Source organism: Cynocephalus volans, chromosome 3, assembly GCF_027409185.1.
Source record: "Cynocephalus volans isolate mCynVol1 chromosome 3, mCynVol1.pri, whole genome shotgun sequence".
Lineage (NCBI taxonomy): Eukaryota > Metazoa > Chordata > Mammalia > Dermoptera > Cynocephalidae > Cynocephalus > Cynocephalus volans.
In genome coordinates this window covers 14,225,569-14,242,694 of record NC_084462.1, presented here as the reverse complement: position 1 = coordinate 14,242,694, position 17,126 = coordinate 14,225,569, and the positions used below count along the sequence as shown (strand labels likewise).

General features: G+C 48.2%; 1 protein-coding gene across 4 annotated transcripts in view; it reads left to right on the top strand.

Moving 5' to 3' along the window:
- Positions 1-11,376, top strand: part of ZSCAN18 (zinc finger and SCAN domain containing 18) — a 36,078-nt gene extending 24,702 nt beyond the window's left edge. For 2 of the 4 annotated variants that reach the window (XM_063092049.1, XM_063092048.1), the window contains exons 2-7: positions 4,940-5,346; positions 5,811-5,960; positions 7,043-7,134; positions 7,527-7,629; positions 8,312-8,404; positions 9,593-11,376. In XM_063092049.1, the coding sequence (XP_062948119.1) occupies positions 4,950-5,346; positions 5,811-5,960; positions 7,043-7,134; positions 7,527-7,629; positions 8,312-8,404; positions 9,593-10,335 (1,578 nt within the window). In that variant the 5' untranslated portion in view covers positions 4,940-4,949 and the 3' untranslated portion in view covers positions 10,336-11,376. Of the gene's footprint in view, positions 1-4,827; positions 5,347-5,810; positions 5,961-7,042; positions 7,135-7,526; positions 7,630-8,311; positions 8,405-9,592 lie in introns of all 4 variants that reach the window. The other 2 variants (XM_063092046.1, XM_063092047.1) reach the window with 1 other exon arrangement.
- Positions 11,377-17,126: the final 5,750 nt, after the last annotated feature.

The window sequence follows — 17,126 nt, the reverse complement described above, 5'->3', positions numbered from 1 at the left end:
CCCCCCCACCATTACAAGGATGTCCTGTACAAGTTTTCTTTTCCTGCTCTGGAGCCAGAACAGGACTACATGTTGCATTAAGTTCCTGTTTCTGTGCATGATCTTTGGGTCTGTGAATTCCTTGTTATTTCTGACCTTGAAGCATTGTCCTGTGAGTGGATTGGGAGTGTGTTCTTGGAAGGGACCATGGAAAGCCACTGAGATGTTAACGATGACTTCTGTTCCACATTTTTTCATTCTTTTAAATGCACCTTTTACCCTTTTATAATGAATAATCTGTAGATGAGGCCATGGGAGACCATGTGAATATCCTGTGACCCATCAACCTCCCACCCCAGACCCAGTGTTTGTCCATGGTTGGATCCTCGGGCCTGTGACTGTGATGTTTGGAAAAAGTTGTCAGGTGGCATTTTGTTTACAAGGCCCTGAGGAGTTTGGGGTCATTGGCATGGCCGGGCAGGTGGAGGTGGGGGGCAGATGGAGAGCTGGTAGTAAAAGTCCCTTAGGAGGTTAGGTGTCCTGGAGCAGGCAGGAGGGGCTGGAGCAGATACGAGGGATCACCTGAGGTCAGGGCTGGGATAGTGGGGGGCCAGAGTAGTCTCTGCTTAGCACAGGATGAAGGGGATCTTCTCCAGTGCTCCAGAGGCCCACAAGACTTGGGACCCCTCAACACAGCCAACAGCCAGCCAGCCAGCCACCCACTGTGGCTTCTTTGCCTAAACTCCTGCATCCCAGGCCCCAAAAGGGCGAAGTTCACAGGAACAACTCAGGATGCCTTCACACTGCTCTATCTGCTGAGGCCAGGGTGGGGAGGCTGGGTGCCAGGAAAATGCCATCCAAAACAAATCCTGGACAACACTGAGGTGGAGGTGGGCCTGCCTGGTTCCTCTGCCTAATGGAAAAGTCCTTGGAGCAGTGTGACAAGGGATGGGACCGAGGGAGGCAAGCAAGGCACACTCAGGACTGGAGGTTTCTGGAGACTCTTGGATGGCTTCCTCCTCCTCCTGGTTCTTACCACCAAGGTTGCCTTAGGAAGGGAGACAGTAAATCTCAGACATCGAGAGCAACAAGGAAGAAAGACGCTTTGATTGTAAGGAAGGCATTTTTCTCAGGAGACCCCACCCCCATGGAAGCCTCTGCTATTCTCTGCAATTGAATGGAGGGAGGGGAAGCTGAGGCAGCTTTCCCAAGAGGCTCACCTTACAATGCCAAGGGCAAGGGGCATAGAGAGGCAGACGTCCCATGCCTGTCCTGGGGTCTGACACGTGTCTTCCACTGTGCTGGCCATTGACCCTGCTGGATGGTGTCCCATGCACCCTGGCCAATGGCCAAGAGCCCATTCTCATTCTACCCAGATCCCTACACCTCTACCATGCTCAGAGCTGGGAGGTTGGAGGAGGAGGAGAGGGGCTTTGAGGGCTCTCTGAGGGCCATGAAGGAAGCAGAGGTGGCCCTGACATTTAGATGTGATGGCCACAGTGAGGGGGAGGGGGATAGGGAGGGCCAGTGAGAGGCTGTGAGAAGGGAGGGCTTAAGAGCAGCCTAGAGTGGGGAGGGTGGGTGGCTATATTGCTCTGCAGGTGCACCTGCACCTGTGGCTGCTCCTGGTCCCTACTGCTTGGGGGTCACATGAGGCTCTGATGAGGGAAGACATGAGGCAGGGCCTGGTAGGGTGAGCCCTGTGTGTGTCCATGTTAGTGAGTTCACAGTTGCCTTTGTGGAGATGGGTTCTGTGTAGGATGAACATGTACATGATATCCTCAGAAAACCAAGGTCACACGCTTGAGTCTGTCCAAATGCCTCATAAAGCTCCATGAATCCTGTGCCTAGCAAGATAAATGCAGCTGGGCCAGCGGGCTGGAGCTAGAGTTGCTCCTCACATCAGGAGAGGCTCCAGATGAGTCTACGTAAAGTCTGGAACAGGCGTTGGCAAACCAGCCTGTGGGCCAGTGGCGGCCTTTTTTTGGTAAATGAAGTTGTATGGGAACATGCCAGGCTCATTGCTGTACACAGGGCCCCCACTGCTTTGTCACTACAAAGACCATCTGACCGAGACCATCTCACCTCAAGAGCCTAGAATATTTTCTATCTGTCTTTTTCTGTTTGCTACCCTCTGCCTTGGGAGAATGAATGAAAGGATGCATTTCTAATTCTGAGGTAGGGAAGAAAACTCATTTTTAGCAGGCTTCTGAACTCAGAAATCCATTTTTAAACTGGTTGAATCTGACAAGAAGCATTAGAGCATTATGTATGACCAAAAGACGGCATGAAGTGAGAAGATGAACCACAGACAAGGACATTGGCAAGATGGAGCCAGACAGATCTGTAAGGAAAATGCCACAGAGATGAAGAAATCATGAGAAAGTGCTCAGACATGCAGTGGGCAGATGTTGTGGTCTAAGGGTCCTCGGTGCTGGGGGGGCAGGGGGGAGGGGCGTGAGGAAGGGGGTGCCCTGTGTTCCAGGTATCCTTCCTCTCTATTTGTATTTCATATACAAATATCACAAATTTGAAGCCAAAATAAATATCTTTTATTTAAAAAAAAAAAAATCACAAATTTGACCCCAGATAGATGGACGTGAGGGTCCATAATAACCAAAAAAAAAAAAAAAAGAAAAATAGGCGCAGACAGAATGCCTTTCAGCAGAGAACTACACTGTTAAAAACAACTTATGCAGTGGGGAGGTGAGGGGGTGGAGAGGAATGGGTAAAGGGGCACAAAAATCAAGTCCAATGTATTTTAAGAAGTAAAATTAAAAAAAAAAAAAAGCTTATGCAATCAACACATACTGAGCCAGGCATTGCCCAGGCCCGAGGACCTGCCTGGAGAAACCTGCTGTCCTAGGGCTCACATTCCAGAGGGGGAGGCAGTCAGTAAGCAGGTAAAAGACAGATATTCAAAAGGTGTGTGTGTGTGGTGACATACAGGGAGTATGGGGGAAATTTCTCCCGAGGAGACACTGCAGAGCTAAGACCTGTAGAAGGTAATAGAAGAGGAAGGGTGAATGGGGGAAATGGTGATGATGGAGGTGGTGATGTTTGAGATTGGAGGTGATAGTGGTGGTGGTGGTGGTAGTAGTGATAAAGGTGGTGGTGGTGGTGGTTGTGATGGAGGTGGTGGTGGCAGTGTTGGCAGTGGCATGACATAAATCTTTATTCCTTGAGGAAAATGGAGCCCTGATAGAATGTCTTTTGACAGCATTTAGAGTTCCACAGTTACTTCTAAACCCTACTGTAGTAGCAACAGAGGGAGAGGAGAAATTGACAGCTGAGCCTCTGACAACCTTTTTCTTCTTTTTTTTTTGAACAGCTTAATTAAGATGCAATTTATATACTATAAAGTTTGCCTGTTTAATGTGGACAATTTATTGATTTTTAGTTGTGCAACCATTACTACAGATAATCTTAGAACATTTTCATCACCCCAAAAAGAAATCCTGTGCCCATTAGCAGTCATTCTCTGTAACCCCCCACCCCCAGTCCTCAGCAGTCACTGATTTTTCTGTCTCTATGGATTTGCCTGTTCTGGACATTTCGTATCAGCGGAATCAAACACTCCCACCCAACAGCCACAAATTCCTTGTGCCTCATGTCCTGGTGGAGAAATGTCAGAGCAGGTGCTGCCTTTACCCAGGAAGAGGTCAGGAATGCTGGTCCCATATCATTTTGCACTTTGCTCTGTAGAAGTGGGATTGCAGAAGAAAAGTTCTCACTGCAGCTGTGGTCACATACAGATTTTCTTGAATTCCTCAAACGGGGTTTGTTTCTGTGCTTGCATTGGGTTTGTGTGTGGCTTTCTGTCTGTTTCTTGTGGTGTTGTCTGGGAAGTTGCCCCCCTCTGCCCCTCTGATAAATCTTCAAACCCAGGGGGGTCCTGGGAGGAGCTGGTCACAGCTGTGTGTTCATAGCTAGTGAGAACATTGTAGGCTCAAGACCAGCTGGAGGCCCAGTCAGCTGTGCCTTGCTGGGTTCTGTTGTGTACCTAGCTCATTGTTTGCCAGCAGTTCCAATCAAGAGATTTCACCTAAGCTCCCTGAATTCTGGCTTCTCTTGAATGATGCAGCTTCCCTCCTGTACATGGGGATTTAACTGGGGTGGGGGGAGGGTTGACCAGGACCTGAACTCTGATTTGCTGCAGTCTCCTTCACCCTCTATTGTCCTGCACTCCTGGCTGACTTCTTATGCCTCCTACCTGGTTCTGTAGATGGGTCAGTCCAGGTCTGCAGGTCTATGCCATTTCCACCAATCTCCAGAGTGGGCTACGTACTTCCTACATTTTTTTGCAAATATACATATATTTTTTATTTCAGATTTTTAGTTGTTTTCATGAGAGGAGCAATCCTGACACCTAGCCCCCCTCCATATTATTAGGAATTAAAGTCTCTGTAATATGTTTTTAAATGATTAACAGACCTTGCATTTCTGGGATAAACCCAAATCTGGTGTGGTATTACCTACATCATGTACATAATCATGCATGGTTGTAATGAGTTTGCTGATTTTAAGGTTTTCACATCTGGATTTATAACTGAGATTGTCCTGTAATTTTGCTTTTTCATCCTATCAATGGCTGATCTTTTTTAATTCTGGTAATACCAGTCTGATAAAATGAGTAGCCCCTTCCACTTTTATGTTAATTTTTATCTATACAACTACAAAATTGGCGTTCTATTGATATTTAATAAGCAATTATTTGGAAATAATTCTGCATGAGCTCTGGATGTGGTGGGTGCACAGTTGAGTTCAGAGACCCTGGCTTTGGTCTCCTGGTGTCCCCATGGTCTACATCTCACCCTATGGGCATCTCTGTTTCCATGTCCTTTGCAGATCCTTGGGTCCTGACACTAGCCGAGCTCCTCTGGGCATCCTGTCATCCTTGGCGTCTCTCCCTCGGAGCCACTTTATCCCTGGCTTGACACAGTCACATTTTTGGGTGTAGGTTTGGAAAGATGCTGCCTTTGGAGAAGGCGTTTGCCTCCCCCAGGAGCTCCCTGGTCCCTCAAGAACTGCCTATTCCAGCCACCAGAGTCCAGCAGGAGGAACCTGAGACCACGCCTAGGAGATCCCCCGCTGACCTTGAGTTCTCCCGCTTGCGCTTCCGGGAATTTGTCTACCAGGAGACTGCTGGACCCCACCAGACCCTGGCCCGGCTCCATGAGCTGTGTCGCCAGTGGCTGAGGCCTGAGGCACGTTCCAAGGAACAGATGCTGGAGCTGCTGGTGCTGGAGCAGTTCCTGGGCATCTTGCCTGACAAGGTCCGGCCGTGGGTGGTGGCACAGTATCCCGAGAGCTGCAAGAAGGCGGCCTCCCTGGTGGAGGGCCTTGCTGAGGTCCTGGAGGAGCCAGGTGAGGCTGCTGTCCTAGAAGAAAGCATGCCTTAGAGGAAACAGGGGAGAGGGTGGTCCTGGAAGGACTGGAATCCTTAGCATAGAGCCCAACCTCAGCCTTGGTTTACCTGAGAGCACTTAGTTCTCCCATGTGTGACAGGCACAAAGATGAGCAGCCCCAAGTTGCTTGGGCACAGGGTTGTCTTATGGGCCAGGACAGCTGCTTGGGCTCCTGCTCTCACATCTATCTTCCAGATGTAAGGAAGCAGGAGGAATGAGGTAGGGCAGTCAAGGGCAGGGACCAGTCTCTTAAAGACTGGTGAAATATTCTGGGTATGTTGAGGGATGGGTAGTGATGGGGCCCAGGAGTCCACAGGCTCAGGGTCAGAACTTGGGTCCGTGCTCATACCCCTGTGGTTTACTGTGTGATTGTTAGCACATGCCCCAAACTCTTGAGGTCACTATTCCCTCGGTTGTACACAGGGATGCTGTTGAGTTCCCCTGCTGGGTCATCTTCAGCTTTCAGCGAGGGAGTGTGGGAGAGACACGCAGAGCCTCCACTGTTACAAGGTGGGCCAGCGAGTCCCAGCAGAGACCCTGGACCTGGGGAGGCCCTCGCACCCCCCGAGACTCGTGAGTGACCAGCCAGCCCACCAGCCTCTCAGGCTGGGCCTTAGGTGGGGTGGTGGGCAGGGGTCTGTGATTGGGAGAGGGCAGGAGGATGACGCTTTGGAGGTAGCAGGCGAGCCAAAGGGAGACTGTGTAGTGGAGGCCTTGAAGTCCAGTCTGTAATTGGGACTTAACTCCTGTAGGTTCTCGTGAATTTTAGAAGTATTATTTTTTATTAAATTCCTTTTCAGAGATGGTGCAACAAATCATACATGCTTATCACAAATAGTGGAAAAGCATTGATATATAAAGAAAAAATAATCTCCTCACCCCTCGTACCCTCTAAAAATAAAATTGAGTGTCCCATTGCATGTCTCTTCATGTCTTTGTGCACATCACACACCACGTGCAGAGGGTCTGTGGTTGTTTCCCCAGGAACATGATGTGCTTGGCCTGAGCACCTGCTGCTCAGAAGGGGCAGACCCTCCAGGCCACGGTCTTAGTGGCTTGGAGTTCCACATGCTCAGCCCTGGCTTGTCCTCGAGTTGGAATTTATTGCCATCCGGTTTCTGCCCCCTTTGAACAAGGCTACAGTAATATGTCCTTACACCTGTGCCTGTCAGGGCCTCTAGTGTGTGTAAGTGGGTTCCTCAGGACCTCTGGAAAATGGGCACATGAGTTTTACATTTCATGTACAGTAGAAACTTCCACATGGTTTCCCTAAAGTTTTGTGGCATATAAGTGCCAACATAGGAGGGCATCCATTTGCCCACATCAGTGCCAGCACTGTGTGTTGTTGCTTTTTAAGATTTCCACAAATCTAGTGGGTAAAAAAAGTAATATCTTCTTTGTGGCTTGAATTGGCATTTCTGGGACCACCACTGAGCTTGAGCGCCTTTTTGTTCTCTTCTTGGCTGCTCTGCTCTGTAACTTGAAAATAGATGTCATGTGAATTGAGCCTTGCGACCTGCCATGATATGAGCACACTGGGGCCTCTCCGCTTTTCCTGGGGCCTGTGTGGAGAGCAGGGGCATCTCCATGACTGTTTTGAGTGTGCCCAGCCTCGGAGAACTTGTCTTCTCAGCTCTGCCTTTCCTTCTTCCCAGCCTGGCCTGCTCCAAACCCTGTGCTTCCAGAACAGGGGAACGTTGGGGAAGAAAGGACTGAAGAGGCCAGCCCTGCCAAAGTTGAGCCGAAGGTGAGTAAAGGCTACTTGGGTATTCTGGGGGGTGAGGGGACCACTGTTGGCCCTTGGGGGCTGACTTTGTCCAGTAGCTCACAGGGCCTGTCCCCGAGGAGGAGGGTCTGTCCCCCTGTGGCTTATGGGCATCTCTCCCTCCCCCATTGTGAATACTCTGCCGTGGAGTGGGATAATCGGCCCCAGATGTCCATAGTGCTGAGGCTGAGATACCTGCCCTGGTGGTAACCCAAGGATGGAACCCATGAGAGGGTTTCATCCATGCAAGGTGTGGTGGGTTGGAGCCCCTGGGCTGGTACTGGCGCCCAGTGTGCCTACTGTGGTTACAGGGCTGTGGGTTCATCCTCCTGCATGGGCAGGAGGCCTCAGCTGGGGCTACACTGCCATTTCAGAAGCTAAGGTCGTTTCCAGAGGAGCCTCGACCCATGGGGGAGTGGGGCCACCTGGACCCTGCCGAGGAGAACTTGAAGAGCTACAGGAAGCTGCTCCTGTTGGGTGAGACCCGCCTTCCAGGGGCTCGCACTCCACCCTCCATCCTTTTCTAAAACTGTTGTCATGGGGGATTCTGACCCTTCCCCTCCAGGCTTTGGTTGGGACACAGTGGTAAATGAATTTGAACTTGAGTGTGTTTTGAATTTGAACTCGTTTGCTGAGGTCCCCACCCTTCCTGGTCTACACATTTGAGTCCTGCCCTGGGGCTTTGAGTTTACAGCTCCTGCCTGTAGGACCTGAAGCCTCCGAATTTGGAAAAGCCTTGTGGCCCCAAGGCACCAACATTCCCCTCCTTGGTGCAGGGATGGGGCCTCTTGGCCCCATGGCCTGGAGAGCAGTCTTACTTCTTTTGTAGATGTTCTTGCCCCAGAAATGCTCCTTTGTAGGAAGGCCCAAACACAGACTCCTGAGCCCTTTGTAGTTTTAATTTTATGTTCCTGCATCTTTAACTTTGCCTGTTCTCTGCCCCACCGGCCTGTTCAGCCTCGCCCAGATAGACCCTCTTCTTTCAGGGGCTCAGCTTTCCATGGGCTCTGACAGGGAGGCTGCTTTGGTGGGGATGCTGGTGCAGAGAAAAAGATAGGCTACAGCCCTGGCCCTGGCCAGCCCACAGGACATGAGGCCTGTCAGCTGCTTTCTGTTTCAACGCCTCTTTTAGATTTTTTGGTTTTTTAACCTCACTCAGGGTATCAGCTTTCCCAGCCTGATTTTGCCTCCAGGCTGGACACAGAGGAACTTCGGTTGGTGGAAAGAGACTCGCCAGGAGGCAGCCTCTCAGGTGAGGTCGGGTTAGAGAGAGGTGATCAGGGGCTGGGGTGGGCAGGGTGCCTTTCTCTCAGAAGCTGACAGGGCCTCCTCACAGCTCCACTGGCTTCAGCCAAGACTTCATTGACTTTACTCATTTTCCCACCCACCATGTCAGAGCAGGAGGCAGGAATCCAGTTATTTTAATAATCTCTGGCTTTGTAACAAACCATCCCAAAACTCGGTCACCTAAAATTACAGTGTTGTCAATGACTATGATCATGTGGGTTGATTGGGTTCAGCTGGGTGGCCATTCTGCTCCATTTGGTGGCTGCTAGGGATGTGCACATAGTGCAGTCACTTAGAGGCTTGACCAAGGCTGGCTGGTCCCAGATGACCTCCCTCCCATGGCTTGCAGTGGGTGCTCCTGACAGGGGGCTTAGCTGGGGCTGTTGACCTGGGTTCTCCTTCGTGTTACTTCCTCAAGTTGGTTGGGCTTCCTCACGGTATGGCATCAGTGTTCTGAGAGAAAGTGTTCTAGGAGGGTGAGCATTACCAAGCCTCTGCTTGCATCATGCAAGCTAATGCAGGTCACGTGGCCAAGCCAGTGTGTGTGTGGGAGGGGAGACCACCCAAGGGTAGGATTCCTGAGGGATGTAGTTTACTCGGGGCCACCCAAGAGCTCTTGGTCCTTCCTGGTGGCAGCCTGGGCTCCCTTCCTCTCTCAACCCTGTCTGTGTGGCCTCTATTACCAGAGTCACCTCAGTCCATGATGGCTGTTCCAGGTCTCACTCCCACAGCAGCAGGGAGGAGGCCTCTCCCCAGTCTTATGCTTCTGCTGATGCCCACTGGTGAGAATGTAGGCCCGTGGCCACTTCAGCTGAGGGGCAGGCTGGGAGTAACAGGCTTTCTCCAGGCAGCCACGAGTTCAGCTGACGTTCAGGGGCTGTGAAGAAGGGAAGGCAGACTGGGGGACAGGAGGCAAGCTTGTGAGACCAGCAAGGCATGACACTGCCTTGGGCAGCTGTGTGGTCTTGCTCATCAAGTCCACTGTCCTGAGGTTGTCAGAAGGCTGACTGAGGCTGTGCATGCCAAGTGCTTTTTCCTTTGCTGGGCTTCGGGGGCCTCACATACTTTTTTTTATAGGCCCTCCCACCCGTTTGGCAGTTTACGTCTCTGAACCCTGGGAGTTGGGACTGCTCACATTCTGGCCTTGTTTCAGGTGGCGGGAGGTGGCAGGAAAGCACAGGGAGCATGGGTGAGGAAGCGTCCATGCGTGAGACGCTGATGGAGAGTCTCACAGGGGGCACTCCTATCAACCCCTCGTCGGGCACCACCCAGGAGGAGGAAGAGCAGCCTTGGGAGGTTCTGGATCCTCAAGACAGGGAGTTGAGCCCTGTCACCATGGCTCAGAGACAGTCAGTCATCCGGAAGCCAGCCCAGACCACCCCGCTGCAAGGCCTTGGAACCAAGAGGCCCTACCCAGAGGATGGAGGTGGACAGGGCCTTGAGTGTGTCTCTAGCCGGAGCAGCTGCCAGCCCCGCTACGTGAGGAAGGAGCCTGGTGCAGCGGGCCATGGTGCAGGGTTCCTGGCTGGGCAGGACCCGGGTACCTCTGCTGCCGGCTGCCCTGTGGCTGCTGTGCCAGGAGCATCCCGAGGGAAGCCCTACACCTGCAGTGAGTGTGGGGAGGCCTTTGCATGGCTCTCACACCTCATGGAACATCACAGAGGCCACAGCGGCAGGAAGCGCTATGCGTGCCAGGGCTGCTGGAAAACCTTCAACTTCAGCCTGGCTCTGGCTGAGCACCAGAAGACCCATGAGAAGGAGAAAGGCTATGTTTTGGGGGGGGCCTTGGGCCCCCACCCTGCCACACGTGACACCCACATTAGTGGGAGGATGGGTGGGCTCCCAGAGTGTGTGGAAAGTGATGTGTTTCCTGTGCAGCCTGAGGCACAGGGATGAACCACTGTGCTATAAGTGTTTCATGAGAGGGACCGCCTTGTCTGGCTGGGAGTCCCAAGCAATATGTCAGACTCCCTAAAAACCCTTGCGTGGTGGCTTCCTGTTGGTTTCTGTGTGGACACAGGTCTGCTTAGGTTCTAAATGAGCTAATGTGGCTAAAGCACTTAGAGCCCGGACAGGCCCACAGGAAGCCCTCACCTCCTTGTGTACACACCCTGAGTGTAAGCCGCTGGATGTAAAAGACTCCGCTTGCTTCTGCAGCCATCTTAGCACCACCCACATGCTAGATTGTTTGACATTGTGCAAAGTGTAGAGTTGCCTTAAGGTGTGTGATCTTTCTTGAAGTCATCCTTGCTTCAATTCCTCCTGTTTGAGCTCCCCAGGGTTGTTCAAGCAGAAATCTTGCTAGCTGTTTTGGTCTTTTTGTAAATGTGTGATGTCAAGTTCACTTCTGAATCCCAAAAAGCGGAAACTGTTTCCTTGTGTAACTCACATGTCTTTACTTGTATGGAGTGGCTTACATAAAGATGGCAAAATCACCTGGAGCCTAATAATGCAGGCTTTTCAGACTGTGGGTCCCAGCCCATTAGTGAATTGTGAAATCAAATTAGTGGGTATTACAAAGCAATGAAGTAGAATAAAATAGGTCAAATGCATCATGTAGTAAAGGCAAATATTGTTTTGTGAAACTTTTTAGTCATATATCTAAATATGAGAACTGCTTGCAATGTAAAATGTATTTCTTACTGGGGGGTTGTGATCAAAATAGGTTGAAAACACTAATAAAGGCTGACAAGGAGATCAGTTTGTCTGCCAGAGCAAAGAGAACTAAACTCCTTGGGCTACATAGGGTGATCTTTTGCTTTTTGCATTTAATCTCAGATTATAGCATTGTTTCCATTGCCTGAGCTTAAATTTAATTGCTCCCTGTAGATACAGAAGCTGGTGCCTCTTTCTGTCACTGTGTTTGAGCAGGCAATCTGTCATAATGGCCCCCAAATCACAGAAGCTTAACATAATAAAGATTTATTTCTTCACTCACATGATAGTCCATTGTCTTGTGGTGGTTGTTACAGCTGCTTTTTTGTGTGTGGGTGGGAGGGGCACTCTGCTCCATGCAGTGATTTGGGGATCCTGTCTCCATCCCTATTGTAGCTCCACTCTCCACTGGACCCTTTGGAACTCTTGGGGAAGACACATCATTCACTTGGGAGATGATATACATCACTGCGACTCACATATCACTGGAGAGAAATGATCCTGTGGCCCCAGTCACTTGCAAGGGGCTGGGAATTGTCTATCTGGGTGCCTGTCTCTGCCATGGTCACTGAACTCAGTTCCCCTCTTAGCCTGACTACCCCCCCCCCCCCAGTCTAATTGTGTCCTTTCAACTCTCATTCCTGGCCTAACCCATGAGTTCACCTTCTCCTGCTGCCACAGGGAGATTTCCCCCTATGACACATCCCACTCTTAGCTCTTGGGCCATGGATGAGTTGTTTATTATGAAGCCTGGCATCTCGTCTCTTCAGTTTCTCATCTCATGTCTCAGTGCACAGCTAGATGCCTGTGCCTTTTTTTGTTTATATTACTTTAAAAACTTTATTTGGAAATAATTTCAAACTCATACAAAAAGCACAGAAATAATAAAAATAGTACAAAGAACATTTGTGCACATCTCACCAAGACCTACCTATTATCAACATTTTACCCCACTTGCCCAGGATTTCTGTATACACTCCTGCATCTGGGCTGTGTGAACTCCACAGTCCTGTTGGTGATGCTTCCTTTGCTCACTGGGTCAAAGTGTTCAATTTCTCCACTTTATTTTTTTCCTTTTTATCTAATAAGCAATCTGTGGGAAGATGCTTTAAGATCATGCAAATACCCTGCTTCTTATCAAAATCCTGCCCTCCCTCATATTTAGCCTTCATTGATGATTCTTGCCTAAATCAGTCTTTACCATGGTGGTTACAAAGTGATGACTTTCCAGCAGTAGCCCTCTTTCCACATTTATGGGCTGGCCCTCCATTCCACTGCCAACTGGCACCCTCTTCTCATTTATTTATCTTTATAATTGGAATGGACTCATGGATTTCTGGTTTTTTCAGTGGTTAATGATTTATAGTTTATTGCTATTATTATAACTGTTGCTTAGTTATTTTGGTGCTCAAGTTGTCCCAGATGTGGCCAGTGGGAGTCTGTTCAGAGTGGTCCCTGTGTCCTTTTGACATGCCTCCATTTTTTGAGCACTTCCTTGCCTTTTGGTATAATGAGATGTTTGAAACTCATCGTGTTTCTACCCTTCCTCAGGACTGAAATCAGCTGTTTCTCCAAAGAGCTGGTTACTTTTAGTGGGCGATGGTATTAGAGACCAAGACTTGGGAACTAGCTGTGTACATTGCTAATAGGGTGTCTTCTGCTGAGCTTTGAAACATACTTATGTATATAATATTTCATATGTGAAATATATGTACATATATAAATGTGTATGGGAGCATGCACAAGATGTATGTGTGCATATACACATACGTACGCAGCAAAACCTCCATTTCCAATCTGACTCCCTGCATTCCACGTTTTTATGTCCCTTCAACACGGAATGCCAGTACCCCCAAAATCAACATTTACCAATTTAATGAATCCTAAAATGCCTTTAAAATAGTTTCAGAATTTCTTTTCCCAAACTACAACAAAAAAATGAACATAGAAGATTTCAGGAATTTTTGCTATTCTCCTACCACCACCACTCTTGGATGATTTATTTTAGGAGCACTCATGGATGATTTATTTTAGAGGGAAACAGAGCCAGATATTCCCGCTTGTTAACCCCAGGGGAGGCTGGGCTGGTTCAGGCATTGGGGGCAGTAGGTCTGAACCAAGCATGTCAACTTCTACACAAAGGTGCAGCAACAAGAGGCCATTGAGAAAGAGGAAGCCGATGGGAGGCACAAGAAGGTGGTCCCAGTTTCTCCAGGAAGAGTGTACAGACCACGAACACTGACATGGGACTCAAAAGTATATAGGATATCTGGGGAAACCCTGGGTGGGCACTGAGAATGAGTGGAGTTTGTGGCTGGTTCATACAGAGTGTGAGAAATTGGCTGTGTTCAAAGGGAAAGGTAAATCACATAAACCTGGCATGATGGGAATATGTTTTAATGGGAAGTTGCTTATATGCCCTCTTTATGGACTGAATTGTGTTCCCTCAAAGTTCTGTGTTGAAGTCCTAGTTTCCAATGTGATGATATTTGGACATAGGAGATAATTATGGTTAAATGTCATAGGGGTGGGGCCTTAATCCAGTAGGACTGGTGTCCTTAGGAAGAGACAGCGGAGACTGCTCTCTCCGTGCATGCACAGGGAAGAGGACACAGCAGATGGCAGCCATCTCTAGCCAGGAAGAGAGGCTCACCAGAAACCAACCCCAATGGCACCTTGATCATGTTCAGCCTCCAGAACACAGAGAGAAATGAATTTCTGTTGTTTAAGCCACCCAGCCTGTGGTATTTTGTTATGGCAGCTTGAGCAGACTCATACACGCCTGCCATTATCTGGGTTGAGGAGAATTTTGTGAATCAGTGTCAACTAGTGCAATGGTTTTGAAAAGCAAACAACCCAATTGTATTAAGAACCACTATGGCATTTGTGTTCCTTGAGCCTTCAATTTCATGCATGATGATTTTTCGTAAGGAATTAATAAAAGCAGAAAGCTACAACAAAGTCTCAAATCCTTTGTGGACCTAGGTGTGATACTAAAAATAAAATATACACAAGTGACTAGGATGCCAATTTACATGAAGTTATAACCAGTTCTAGAGGAACTATGACTTAAGTTTTGGTAGAGCCATTCAAAGGAATAGTAAGAAGGCATTAATGATAATTGAGAAGACTAGCAACATGGTAGAATAAGTCTAGTTCAAGTAAAACACAAATATTCTACTGTAACTGTAAAACATGGTGGATGTGGTCAAATTCTAGCAGAGAAAGTGTAAACAGGAAAATAGTAGTTGTGGCAGGAACATGGGATTATGGGGACACTTATTTTTGCTTTTTGAATTCCCTTGAGAATTCCTTATTTACAGGGTTTTTATATTAAAGTTTATTTTTCACCATTTTGAAAAGAATTCTCAATTACGGAAAAGGTAAAAAACACGGACCTGAGGGGAAGGAATTTTTCCCATGTTCCTTCTTCATAGGAACTATTACTCTTGACATCTCAGTATACGTACATGTTATCCAGTCATCTTTCTGTGTATGAGATTTTAGTATGTATGTGTTTGGGAGATAGATATCTATATCTGTATGTAGTCTGTGAGCATTCTCATTATAATTGTGTCTTGGGTATCTTAAGTGAACAAATGAGTGAGTGGTCTGGTGGGCTGCAGGGAGACACCGTGGACTCTCTTCACTCAGGCAGATGGCATAACAAGATGGACTGGTATGTTTCTGATGTGGAGAAAGGCAGATGCTCCATTCTGCCCACCCTGATTCCAAGGAATAGTCAGGGACTGAGCTTTTTCCTCACCCCTGAGAGGCTCCTCGGACAGGGCCAAACTTGTGGGCTTCTACAGAGGAACCACTTTGGGAGGCTTGGGCATGATTTTCATGTAATGCATCCAGGTCCCTGTTTTAGAATCACCCAGTGCCTTGATGTGCAGCTTACTGAACACACCTCAGATGGACCAAAGCAGGGTCTCAGGTTTAACACCCTTACCTTCAGTTGTTTTTCATTCACACCAAAGTTGGAAATGCACTGCCCTTGCAAGTGCTGGGCTCTGTCTTCCCCATATCCATGCAGAAATCTCTGGGAATGTGGTTGGTGGAACCGGGGGTCAGTCCAGATTTGATGGGCATGAAGCTCACACAACTGAGGGCGCTCTCTTCAGGAAGAATTCAGAATGACAAAATTAGGAGCTTGATCTTGGAAGGGGTCCATGAGAGTGAGGGACCTTAGAGTTCCAGCTTCATTAACTTTGTGACAGAAAGTTAACCATGAAGCCAGAGCCTCAAAACATGGCCCAGCACAGTCTTCTCTCATCCCAAGAGAATTTGAGTTTGTAGAAAGGACAGTTCCCAGAAGTCTCAATGAAACGATTGGCTTTCCAGCTCCAGCCTCTGGCTGATAAAAAGATCTCTTGAGAGTCGGGCTCCTGAGGGACTGGTCACACACAATGGGGCAGCTGCCAGGGACACCCTCCCAGCGAGAGTGGCTTCCGGGAAGTGTAGACTCTAGGACAAGTAAATCTCCCCAGCTCCACACCAAGGCCCTTAGGACTGGGGAGTTCTCTCGGACCTTTCCATGCTGTGGTTCTGTCAGACTTTTCAGGGAGGTTTGCCCTCCTCTCCTCATCCACCACATACAATAATGCTCGAGTTATTATCCCTGGCCAATCTTCACTTTGTTGCAGTATCTCTGCTCTGATTTACCTTGTTTATTTTCTGGTAAACTAATTGTCTGTCCTGCCCACTACCTTGCAACCCAGTGAGGCCAGGGGCATTTTCTGTGCAGTTCAAACTTGTTTACTCTCGGCTCAAAGGGAAGAATAAATAAATTAATCCTTTTTTTGACAGGAAAGCCTAGGGCCTTCCTTTAAAGCCCTCACTCTCCTGAAACAAAAATGGCATGGGGTCAGCAGAAATGCCTAGAGCCACCTTGGAAGGCAGGAAGGCCTCCCAGCAGAAATCTGATTCACTGAGTTCAGATGTGGGCTAGAGGGAACAATGTTTGGTTTCATGGCCTCACTATTGGCCTCTCCTATAGGCAGCTAAAAGCTTTAACCTCTTTCTCTATATGTGAATATGTAAGATATAGAAATATATATTTCTATGTGCTGATACATAAAGTACTTGTGTATTAGAATGCATAGGCTGTCTTAAGAAAGTCTCTTTTTAGGAACCTAATGGGGATGATGGTTTTATAGAGTGATGCAAATAAATGGGTGTTTTACATTCACTTTATACTTTGCAGCATGCTTTGGGAATCCGTGAGCTCATTTAATCATCACTGCACGCTGAGGAGCAAGTAATTAATTTATCAGCTATGTTTTTTTAATTGGGTTGAATTTTCTGTTACTGTACTTGCAGTGGAGCTAAGCCAAAAAAGGGATTTGTTGGCTCACGTAGCTGAAAAGTCTAGGGACTTGGAATTTCCCTTCCTTGATCTTTTTTTTTTTTCTTTTAACACTTCTTGTGTAATGTACCTATAACATACTCATTTATTTTATTTTCCATCTCTTCCACCAAAATATAAGCTCCTGAGGCCAGAAGTTTTGTCCATTTGATTGCCTGGTGTATCCCAGAGTGTGGAATTGTTCCTGACCTATAGTTGGTGCTCAATAAATAGTTGCTGGGTAAAAGGATCTCCCTTTTATACAATGTAACCTTGAGCTCAGGAGGGAAAGTGACCTCTACACATTGTCAGTCCCGCCAATGGTGTTTCCATGAAACTTCCAAAGGCCCCAGCTTTCCTATTTTGTCAGAAACACAGTGGGAAGCCAAAGATTGGTTAATTCTCATGATTCTTCTACCCAACATGCATGTTTTTGGCTGCCACTCACCAGAAATCCAACTCAAAACTACAGATGCCCCCAGGATATTTTAAAATATTTCCCATGACAGTAGGACCAGAAGGATTGAGGTCCGGGGTTGGGGCCACTGCTTGAATTCTAGCAAACTCTGGGCATTGCTGTCTTTTCTCAGTTGACTTTCTCCTCAGGATGGTTCCCCTCATACTTGCAAGATGGCAGGCAGTGTGTTTCCTCCTTCACATCCAGAGGGAGACAGATCTCCTT